The 11,977-nt window shown below is 41.0% G+C and overlaps 1 protein-coding gene across 4 annotated transcripts; it reads right to left on the bottom strand.

Moving 5' to 3' along the window:
* Nucleotides 1–4,792: 4,792 nt before the first annotated feature.
* On the bottom strand, nt 4,793–11,921 carry ATP23 (ATP23 metallopeptidase and ATP synthase assembly factor homolog). Of its 4 annotated transcripts, none has more exons than XM_050324857.1 (6): nt 11,654–11,921; nt 10,342–10,387; nt 10,153–10,234; nt 9,395–9,532; nt 6,307–6,390; nt 4,793–5,356 (listed from the first exon to the last, which is right to left on the bottom strand). In XM_050324857.1, the coding sequence occupies exons 1-6, from the start codon at nt 11,832–11,834 to the stop codon at nt 5,153–5,155; spliced, it is 735 nt and encodes a 244-aa protein (XP_050180814.1). In that variant the 5' UTR covers nt 11,835–11,921; the 3' UTR covers nt 4,793–5,152. The 4 variants fall into 4 exon arrangements, with proteins under 4 accessions (XP_050180814.1, XP_050180815.1, XP_050180816.1 ...); XM_050324858.1 differs by having other exon boundaries at nt 11,689–11,908; XM_050324859.1 differs by having other exon boundaries at nt 11,682–11,813.
* Nucleotides 11,922–11,977: the final 56 nt, after the last annotated feature.

Genomic DNA, 11,977 nt, shown 5'->3' with positions numbered 1-11,977 from the left:
TTGTTTTCACTTACAATTGCTATTGTCTCTAAAAGAGTTTTAAAAAACTACAATCAACACATGAAGACTCCTGTGGAACTGACATACATCCATGCATGTGAGAGCTAGTTACTACAAACTTCAAAACCAATTCTGACAAGGAGCTATTACAGTGAGGTATATAACAGCTAACACTTCCTCTCTAGCAGAAACAAAACACCTGAAGAGTCTTTATTAAATTACTCTCCTGTGTAAAATTATATATCTTTGCTATTCAGACAATGTGGGTTTTTTTCCCTGCTCTTTGGTTTTGTCAAAACTTGAAAATCTTTCAGATAGGAGACAAAATTATAATCTTGTGAAAATTCAGGCATGAGGAACTGAGCTAATGCAATTTTTATGATTCTATTTACTGATGATGGGTCTTTACTACTTGACATTTTTCTCTGCCACATGTATCCCAGCATTTATCTAACTCTCCCTGCAAATGCAATCACATTCCAAAACAGCACAGACGCCAAAAGTATTTCCATATACGTCTTGAGGTGGTCTTCCAAGGGAAGCAAATATTTCGCAGATGCAGAAAAAACCGCAATGGAAATATATCTCAATTTTTAACCTCTTTTAATATGAAAGTCATGCAAATTTGATTAAAACAGAGATTTAAACCAAGACTGAACTGCACACTGAAGAATAGCTGTGTATAATCTGCAAGTGGCTTTCCACAGCAGTATGCTCTTGCACAGTCCTCCAGCACCCTCTGCTGCTTAATTGATTGCCATATTTTTTGTATTTGTATGGAGCTTTAAGTCCTTTTTTACTTCTGTTTTGATGAGAAAAAATTATGTATATTAAAATTGCATCTACAGCAATTAAATGATTCCTTGAATTGATAAACAGTGTATGTAAAGTTCCACATAATTATTGTCCTTCATTTTCTCAAGGAATGACAGGAAGATATCAGACTGTCCTGCTTGCTTACTGGTGACTTGCAGTGCTTATTTTCTGCCACTACTATTTGACTTGGTTTAACAGAAATGTATCTGTTGCTTAAGCTGACATTTTCTGGTTATGCAATTTTATTTCATAAGAATTATTTCATAGAATCAAAGAATCATTTAGGTTGGAAAGATCACTGAGTCCAACCATTAAACTAACAATACCAAGTCCACCACCAAATCACATCCCTACATGCCTTCTAAATACTTTCAGAGATGGTGACTCAACCATTGTTCTGGGCAGCCTGTTCCTATGCTTGACCACCCTTTCCATGAAGAAATTTTTCCTAGTGTCCAATCTAAAAGTCCCCTGGCACCACTTCAGGTTGTTTCCTCTTGTGCTATCTCTTATTATTTGGGAGAAGAGGCCAACCCTTACCAGCTGCAACCTCCTTTCAGGTAGTTGTAGAGAGCGATAGGGTTTCCTCTGAGCCCCCTTTTCTTCAGGCTAACAAATACCAATTTCCTCAGCTGCTTCTCATATGACTTGTGCTCCAGACCCTTCACCAGCTGCTTCCCTGAACATGCTCCAAAACCTCAATGCCCTTCTTGAAGTGAGGAGCCCAAAACTGAACACAGGATTCAAGGTGTGGCCTCACCAGTGCCAAGTACAGAGGGACAATCACTGCCCTAGTCCTGCTGGCCAGCTATTTCTGATATAGGCCAGGATGCCATTGACCTTCTTTGCCACCTCAGCACACCAGTGGCTCACGTTCAGACAACTGTCAACAAATACCCCCAAGTGGGCACCTTTCCAGACACTCAGACTGTAGCACTGCATGGGGTTTTTGTGACTTAAGGGTAGGACCTGGTACTTCACCTTATTGAACCTCATACCATTGACTTCAACCCATCAATCCAGCCTGTCCAGATCCCTCCACAGAGACTTACTACTTTCCAGCAGACCAACACTCCCATCCAGCTTGGTGTCATCTGTAAATTTGCTGAGGGTGAACTTGATCCCCTTGTCTAGATCATTGACCCTTGACTCAATCCCCTTGTCCAGATCCAGGACTGGCCCAGTCAGGGGAACACCACTAATGACCCACTGCCAGCTGGATGTGGCACATCCTTTGCCACCACTCTCTGGGTCCATCCAGCCAGCCAGTTCTTAGCCCAGTGAACAGCGCCCCTCTCCAAGCCATGAGCAGTTTCTCCAGGACAATGCTATGGGAGACAGTGTCAAAGGCATTACTGAAGTCCAGGTAAACAACATCCACAGCCTTTCCCTCATTCACTAAGCAGGTCACCTTGTCATAGAAGCAGATTAGATTGGTCAGGAAGGACCTGCCTTTCATAAACCCTTCATAAATCATGCTGATTCTGCGGTTGTCTTGTATGTGCCAGATGATGGCACTCAAGATTATCTGCTCCATGACCTTTCCCAATACCATGGTCAGACTGACAGGCCTGTAGTTCTCTGGATCCTCTTTCTGACCTTTCTTGTTAACCGGGCATCACATTTGCTAACTTCCAGTCAACTGTGACCTTCCTCTTTGACCAGGACTGCTGGTAAATGATGGCAAGTGGTTCAGTGAGCACTTCCACCAGCTCCTTTGGTAGCCCTCAGTGAATCCCACCCAGGTGCATAGACTTGTGTGTGTCTAAAAGGTGCACCAGGTCACTAACCATTTTCTCTTGGATTATGGGGGCTTCATTCTGCTCTGCACCCCTGTCTCCCCACCCAGAAGGCTGGGTACTCCTCAGGGAACAACTGGCGTTGCTGCTAAAGACTGGGGCAAAGAATGCATTAAATACCTCTGCCTTTTCCTCATCCTTTGCTATCATTTCCCTCCATATCCAATAAATGATGGAGATTTTCCTTAGCCCTCCTTTTGTCACAAATGTATTTATTGAAACATTTTTATTGTCTTTTACATCAGTAGCCAGATTAAGTTCTAGCTGGGCTTTGGCCCTTCTAATTTTCTCACTGCATAACCTCACAACATCCTTGTAGTCCTCCTGCACTTCCTGTCCCTTCTTCAAAAGGTCACCAACTCTCCTTTTTTTCCTGAGTTCTGGAAGTCCAAGGCAGTAGTTCTGCTGAGTCCCTCCTTTCCTTCTCTGAGAATTGCAAACTCAAACATTTTGTGATCACTGTGCCTAAGATCACATTTCATACTGATTTTATATTTTTTATATATATATAAAAATGTCTTCATATAGCTCAATGTACCCTTTATTACCAAGATTTCTTACAGATATCTCTGGAATACTTTCTGTCCAAGATTTTGATCATGTTCATCTATCAATAATGCTGAAGAAAAAAAGTAGCTTGTATGCTTGCATTTTCTAGTTTTTATTGTTGTATTTTCCATCTCTAAGTAGACTTTATAAAGCTTATCCCAGATAGCAGACAAATGTGGATATTCAAACTATGTATTGGTGAAAACACAATATAAATGCAAACACACACACATTCATTAAGGCAGAACTTCTGTAAGTAAGGTATAATGAAGGGAAGGAATTGTCAGAATTATGTGTCAGAAGCATAAAAAACTCAGCATCACACACTGTACTGACTAAAATGGTGATTTGAAGAGCAGTAAAAGTTAAGGGAATATCAACATGTAAGATTATGCTGTTTTCAAGGCATCTCTGATCCACGGGGTATTCTGGAAACCCCAGGTCTATACAGAATGCACCAAACATGGAAAGCTTAGGATTCAATGTGTAATTTTCTCTATAGGTATTTAGAGTATTATATACCCATTTTTTTCTGTTCAGATATTCAGCCATGTGATTATGTCAGTCACGGATGGAATTATCCCAAGAAAATAAGATTATGAAATCTCCATTTGAAATTCTTTAACATTATTGAAAGCACAGGTTTGGGGAATCTTTGTCAAGACATAACTTCCTCCAGTACAAGTGGGATGACTTTCTGAGGGATCTGCATTAATGCTTAGTGCCAGAAGGGATGGTTCCTTTAGGTATGAATTATGCTACACCTACACACATAGTCCAACACTAATAGAACAACTCAGACAAGTCAGGCACTCCTAGTATGTGTTCTTTTATCCTTTGTGAGGACAGTGCTTAGGTCTGAATGCTCTCAAATTGTTTGCTGCTGATCAGGAAAACACACTGCTGGCTCTATTGTCTTCATGCATCTTGTTCCCGAGTAACACCTTAGAAGCAGGACATTGGGCTGGAGGCTAACCACGAGTGAATACTTCTCAGGAGGAAATTACAGAATGACGGTCAGATCCAAAACACTGTAGGCATGTGAAATAAATAGGCGGATTGCACAAGCCCAAAGCTACAGTCAAACAAGAGCCCTCTCAGAGGCTGACAGATTCTGGAGGCACATGGGAGGACCTTCCCCTTTCAGCTGTACCATCCGTCAGGCACTTGAAATCTACGCATGTGCTGACTTTTCCTTACCTGAGCAGTTCAGTATCTCAACTCCTGCTCCAGTCTCACCAGGGAGTCTGCTGCCCCACTGCAGCCAAATCTCACAGTTATGTGTTGCCTGGAAAAGCTTCATACACTGACAGTCCTGTTATCACAAAATATACTGGGACACAGAACAGGAGAAGGCAACACTCATCATCATACCCAGTCCTCCACCACCAGAGACAATCAGAAAAGGAGCAGCAATTCAGGGCATAAAGGACTCCAGTCACAAAAGCTTTCCCACCACTAACAAATGTTAGACCTCCCAAGAATTTCAGAAGGTGCTCAAAAACAAATGCGGCAGTTTATTAAATTTTAGGTTTAGCCATGGTTATTAAATCTACCTCAAGCTGTAGTTCAGGTGCCCATCTTTTAAAATAGAGTGATTAAGATCACCAATTTCATGACTGCATATCAACGATGGTGGAAATAAAAAGATTTATTTAGTAACAACAAAACTTTAAGAAACCAAGTCCTAGTCAGTCAGACTAAGAAGAATTAAATGTGCATTGAAATGAGCAGATCATTATTTGACAAGTCATTTGGCATACTAAATTATCTTCCTGGAATAACAGGTGAGGAAACATAATTTTTAGTCTTGTTCATTTACCCTGTTTACTTCCACGAAAGTTGGCTCCTGAAAAAAGTTTACAAAATTATTTGATACATTTGACAGAACTGTCCTTTCCACCAGCACTGTGTGCATAGACTGTAACTCCAGATGTTACAGAACAGTCCGATATTAACACCTTCTCATGTGTTTTCTTTCCCCGCTCCTACAAATTAGCATTATAGCGATCTCTGTTCTGAAAGTCTCTATAAGCACGTCTTGCATCTGCTTTGCTGTGTGGGATTCTTCCAAAAGGTTCTAGATCATTGAAGCAGGCATCAAAAACTTCATCCACAGCTTTTTCCGCTGTTTCTTTGCTAACTTTTCTAACAGCCAGAATGGAACGAACTGCTCTGTCTCGTACACAAGTCTAAAGTGGGAAATAGATAAAAAAAAATCTGACATTACTAGTATAAATTTTTTCCAGATTTTGTCAAGTAGTAACTCCTACTATATAGGCGATAAATTTGTATCATGGAAGAGTCAAACAGTGCCTGTAATAAGCATTAAAGTATTTTAGTTTCATCCTGTGTTAATTACATGTTTTAGTTTTCCATGTACACCTAGGCCACGTGATAATTAAAAGACATTCCTTAGAACAGGAATTAAAATGCAATTTGGCATTTTTTGTAGGTATCAAGTATTTGTAAAACTTATCCTGGACACAAGAAAACTATGTCAGAAGAAACAGACTTAAATACCAGGTAGTTATTTTCAAATTCAAATGCTATAAAACATAAAGGAATAACTTCTCTATTGGCATTCAATACCTCTCTTTATGGTAACTTTTTCTTAGAGTTTGTCTACAAAAACATAAAAAAAGATGTAAACATCAGCTGCAAGTTACTGCCACTCTAACATGAGCAACTAATTGTGACTGTATCTGTAGGCTTCATTACTATGTACAAAAATTCATTCATGTAAGACTGAATACACATGGTTATTCAGAAATCTTGTCTTTCTGCTTCCTCCAGTTTTCAAAGACTTGTAAATAAAAGAGTGTTATCCACTTATAGTGGATAAAGGATTTCTACTACATTTCCTGCAAACCCTGGGTTTTGTCTAGTTATATTAGCCATCCATTGTTGGTGATATTGCCTTAAAATATTACTAAGTATTCAGAAATTTCACTCCAATAAAAATAACATCCTGGGGAAAAAAAAGTAACATCGGTTATTAAAGGTTAGTTAAAAGAAAACAGCAAGCCCCCTACTTCTTTGTCTGATGTTTTCAGGTATGAAAGCGCAGAAGGCTGAGATCAAGTAGGTAGAGATGGCTCATAAAAATGATTAGAGTTTAACATTTACAGTTTAACTTTACCTGGTGATGCCTTTTCAATCCAAATTTAAATCTGGCTATTTCATTGATCAATGTACAGTCACCACTGAGATTAGCAGCTCGAATCTATTGAGAAAAATACAAAGCCAGAAGATCAGAGAAACATGTAAAAATACAATGTCAACAAAGTTGTAACACTTTTTTCTTCAGTATTTTTCTGGTGACTGCTGGTAGAGAAGATTATTCCCAAGGCCACTTTAATTCCTTAAGTACCTGTTACCCTTTATATGCACCCTCTCAGTCTCAGTGAACTGCAAAATATTACTACAGCAACCTTTAAGTTTTTCCAGGAAGTACATCTCACATATTCCTAAAGCTTAAATGAATGAGCAGTAGAGATCATATGTATGTGTGTATGTGTGTGTATATGTATATGAACATGAAGAACATGGAAAGTAATATTCTCCCCAATCTATATCAGAAGCTGTTACAAGAGTCAGGAAGAAAGGCAGATACCTTTTAAAGACTACAGCTGCAATACCCAGAAGAGCAGTAACCCATCTGTTTTGCAAAAAGCCAAATTTAAATGAGTATGTACGGTTTAGCTTGTTAACTGTTTTGTTCTGTACACTGTAATTTCTTTTGTCTGCCAACTGTTCCATACCCTACCCAGTCTGTCAGGAAACGTAAATAAACCGTGATTTCCTACAATTAAGTACCAGAGTGAGAATAAATGAATGGAAAATATTAAAGGTAAGAATTAAAAAGCTATCAACAAAATATGTAAACACCATATAATAAAGTAAGTATCAAAAGACTTTAGGTAAACACATAATCTCAACAAGAGCAAGAACATGCACAATCTTGTTTTATATATATAGTCTCTAAACTTGTGTTTGAGGCTTGCATGCTTTATTCTGCACTGTGTAAATGCCTAGACAAAAAAATAATAGACAATAGTTAATAATTCTGAATTACTGTATTGGGTTTACATGGCAGAATGTTGGCAGTGAGGTGCCTGCCAGGGTACCTTCTGTGAGACAGGACAAGTGGCTGCCTCCATGTCAGACAGAACCAGCTTTAACTGGTTCTGAAACAGACCTACCACTAGTCAAGGTTGAGACCATTAGTGGCTGGTTGTATCTCTGTGATGACTCGTTTAAGAAAGGATAAAAAGCACTACCGGGCAGCTGTAGACAGAGACAGAGGAGTTAGAAAAATGAGGAAAGCAGCCCCATAGACACCAAGACCAGTGAAGAAGGAGGAGAAGGAGGTGCTCCAGGCATCAGAGAAGCCCCTGCAGTTTGTGAAAGAACATACTAGAGCAGATATCTACAGTCCCAGAAAAACCCCATGACAGAGCAGACAGATGTGCCCTGAAAAAAGCTGCGGCCCATGTGGGAGTAGATTTTGTCAGGCGCTGTGGGCCATGGGGGAGCAATGCTGGAGGAGTCCATCCCCAAAAGATTGTATGCTGTGGAAAGTACTCAAGTGGAAGTAGGTCTTGAAGAATAGCAGCCCAGGGGGAAGACTCACGATAGAGAAGTTCACGAAGGACTGTAACCTGTGGGAGGGATTGCATATTGAATCAGGGGAACAGTGTGAAGTTGAAGGAGCAGTAGAGACAAAGTGTTATGAACTGACCACAGCTCACATTCCCTGTGTCCATGAGCCTCTTGGCAGGTTAGGAGATAGAAGAGCCAGGAATGAAGGAGTGAAGTTGAGCCTGGGAAGAAGTTGAGGGGAGGGGGAAGGTATTTTCAGTTCTATTTTTCACAATCCTACTCTGTCATTAACTGGTAATAAATTAAATTTATCTTCTCCAAGTCAACTGTATTTTTGCCATGACAGCAACTGGTGAATGACCTCCATGTCCTTATCCTGATCCATGAGCTTTTTAATCTTACTTTTGTCCCCTGTACCATTGAGGAGAGGAAGTCAGAGAATGGCTCAGTGGGTTCCTGGTAGCTATACAGAATGGCTTTATTGATACCACATAAGCTTACTTCATTAAGTCTTATCTATAAAAAGATAATAATGACAGTAGCTCATTTCTACAGCAAATATGAATTCAATTAATGAATTAAAATTAATTTTTATGAAATCTGATTTGTTCAGTTCCAAACTGATAATTTTGGTTATCTCACATACTGTTAATAGGTGAAACTTGTGCACATTTAAAGTCTAGATCAAATAAGTTCTCATTAAACATAAACAAACCAACCAAACTACAACCAAAAAAAACCCCAAACAAACTGGAAACAAAGCCATCATAATATTTTTATGTATTTTTTAAAAAAACAGTTAAAAAATACCTAATTCACAAAGTCATGAGTATAAACTTTCATAAGACAAATCATAAGAGTTCTTCTGTGGCCAAAAAATATGGATTATATCAGAAATGAAAGAAAAGCATGTGAACGTGCATCACATACATAAGAGGCATCCTTCACAACCTGTGCTCCATTTAATTCCACCTCCTAAAGCATCAATTATTAAGGCCTTTTAAGTAGAAAATATGCTCTGAAATCATAGAATCATAGAATCATTTGGGTTGGAAGGGACCTTAAAGATCATCTAGTTCCAATTCCCCTGCCATGGGCAGGGACACCTTCCACTAGACCAGGTTGCTCAGAGCCCCATCCAATTGACATGGAGTCATAACTACAGTGTACTATTAGCAATATCATAATTATTCAAAAAATGAATGTTACAGGAAAAGACAAGTTTGTTGTTAACCAAAAAGATCTAAACAAAAATAAGGTTACTGTACTATTGTGAAAACTATTCAACACACCAAGATTTGCATGGGAGAAAAAGAATGCTATAAGCATTTGAATAATGTGTGAATATGTTTTCACTTCTAATTACTCTCATTTGTCAATAACCACTTCTTGCTATGGCTACACTCACAGTGATCATTCTACTTATATGACATTAACTTACTAATATTTGTGAAAACTAAGTATTTGTTTTCTGAATGAAGCTATTTAGGTTGACCTGACAGAAAGAACTAAATGTATTAACAGGATTAAAACACATGAAGTGTGTGTAACAGACTATATAACATGAAGCATCCCTAATAACCAGCAGTAATTAATAAAATGACATTAGAAGCATTTTAACTTACCTCTGAACATGCCAAGTGCTTGACGTTTTTAAACCAGTCAACATGTGCACGGCAGTGATCAAATGCATGAATCAATTCATGTGTGACCACACGGTTCATATGGGATTGTTGACGAATGTTGTTCTGACACAGAACAATCTGCAGAAGAAGAGGTAAAAGAAGTGTTTTAGCACGTTTCAATACTTCTCAGAGAACACACCACCTACAGCATTTAGGGTCTTTAGATCAGTGTTTCTCAACATTAATAGCCTTATCATTTATGTAGTATATTAGTTCCAATATAAAATCACACAGAATATGCTGAGGTGGAAGGGACCCATAAGGATCATCAAGTCCAACTCCTGGCCCTGCACAGGACCATCCCCAAGAGTCACACCATGTGCCTGAGAGTATTGTCCAAATGCTTCTTGAACTCTGTCAGGCTTGGTGCTCTGACCTCGTCTCTGGGGAGCCTGTTCCAGTGCCCAACCACCCTCTCGGTGAAGAAACCTTTTCTAATATCCAACCTAAACCTCCCATGATACAAACTCAGGACAATCCCTTGGGTTCTGTCACTGGTCACCACAGAGAAGAGATCAGTGCCTACCCTTTCTCTTCTCCTCACAAGGAAGTTGTAGATTGCAATGAGGTCTCCCCTCACTACCATGGAACATCTTTCATTTATCTTGTTTTCATGACTAACTCAAATATCAGTGTTGGTAAATTTAAACACTAAAAAAATTGTAGTCCTTCCAAAGGGGGATATCTCCAACACCTACCTGAGATGTGGCAGCATCAAAACCTCCACTGACACAGCCATCGCAGTTTTCACAAGAAAAGTGCCGGTCGTTGAAGACAGTGCTGAAAGGTACAAACAAACAAAGTTAGAGAAAAGAATCTGAAAAACATCAGTCACTACTTACAGTAGTGATGTTACTACACAGATCAAGATAAATTAGTTTACATACCAACCAGACTGCTTCATAGCCTCAAGGAGTAGTTGAGCATATGGATCTAGAAAAACATTGCTGCAATCAATTTCTCTAAATCTCTACATTCAAAACAAAAGTTCTGAAAGTCATCTATAATCAAAACATAAACACAGTTAAAGAAAAAAAACAAACAAGAAAAGCACTGTACATGCAAATTCATACTTTGCAGTATTTAACCCCAATACAATGCAATTGGCATCTGTTACAGTTCTGACTATGTAAAGAGATACAGAATCATAGAATGGTTTGGGTTGGAAGGGACCTTCAAGACAACCTAGTCCCACACTCCTGCCATGGGCAAGGATATCTTCCACTAGACCAGGTTCCTCAGAGCCCCATCCAACCTGGTTTTGAGCATTCCAAAGGATGAGGCACCTGCAACTTCCCTGGACAGCTGTTCCAGTGCCTTACCATCCCCAGAGTAAGCAATTTTTTCTGTATATATAACCTAAATTTCCCTTCTTTCAGTTTGAACCCATCACTTCTTGTCCTATCACTACAGTTTGTGACAAAGACTCCCTATCCAGCTTCCCTGTAGGCCTCCTTCAGATACTAGAAGGTTGCTATGACATCTCCACACAACCTTCTCTTCTCCAGGCTGAACAGCCCCAACTCTCTCAGCCTTTCTTCGTAGCAGAGGTGCTCCAGTCACATTACCAACTTCGAGAGAAGGGCCTTTCTCTCGACTCCCTCCACCATTTCCATGTCCTTCTTACACTGGGGGTCCCAGAGCTGGACACTGTAATCCAAATGGGGTCTCATAAGAGCAGAAGAGAGGGGGAGAATTACCTCCATCGACTCGCTAGCCCCACTGCTTTTGATGCAGCCCAGCATAGAGAGTCAAAGTTGTTCAGGAATCAAGTTACTCTTGATGTTACTTTATTACTAGTATAAACAGAGTGACTTACAGTGACCATCGTTTGCCGTTAACACTCATAGTCAATGTCACACAGTGAAAAGGGTACAAATGCACAGAAATTGACAAATCGTCTAAATTTCTCAGGAAAAAAAAGGTAGAGAAGGACCTTCTGATAGGGAAAGAAAATGCCCTCTTGGCCACTTTCGAAATGGTGTTAAACAAAACCAGCGTGTTCATAGAGCAGCAGCCCCATCCTGCCACCTGCCGGGGTCCGTCCGGCCGCCCCGGGGTCGGGGGCAGCGGAGGGGGCGCAGCTCCGGCCCCGAGACCCGCACAAGGTCGCAGCGGAGGGACACGGGCGGCCCGAGTCCCACGCCATGGCCCCGCTGCGCCAGGGCCGGGCCCGCCGGAGCACGGGGAAGCGCTTACTCGTTTCCAGGGTCATCCTCAGCATCACCTGGCACCTGTTGTGGAAGGTGAAGAGGCTGCGGACCAGGAAGCTCTGCGGCTTCTTGTTCCGGTCTGGGAAGAGCCGATAGCCGAAGTCATCCTCCTCCACCGTCCCTTTCTTCTCGGCCGCCGGCGGCGAGTCACCCTCCCCGTGCTCCATGGCCCACCGTGCCGTCCCGCTCCCTGCCGGCCCCGTCCCAGCGGGACAGGGCACGGGGCACGGGGCACGGGGCACGGGGCACGGAGCTCCGGCCAGCGCCAATCGCCGCCCGCGCTCCCGGCACGTGGGCGGGGGCGGGCCCG

Source organism: Myiozetetes cayanensis, unplaced genomic scaffold (genome assembly GCF_022539395.1).
Source record: "Myiozetetes cayanensis isolate MyiCay16 unplaced genomic scaffold, myiCay2020 scf3, whole genome shotgun sequence".
NCBI lineage: Eukaryota > Metazoa > Chordata > Aves > Passeriformes > Tyrannidae > Myiozetetes > Myiozetetes cayanensis.
The sequence above is the reverse complement of the archived record's forward strand: the minus strand, read 5'-3'. Positions and strand labels throughout refer to the sequence as shown.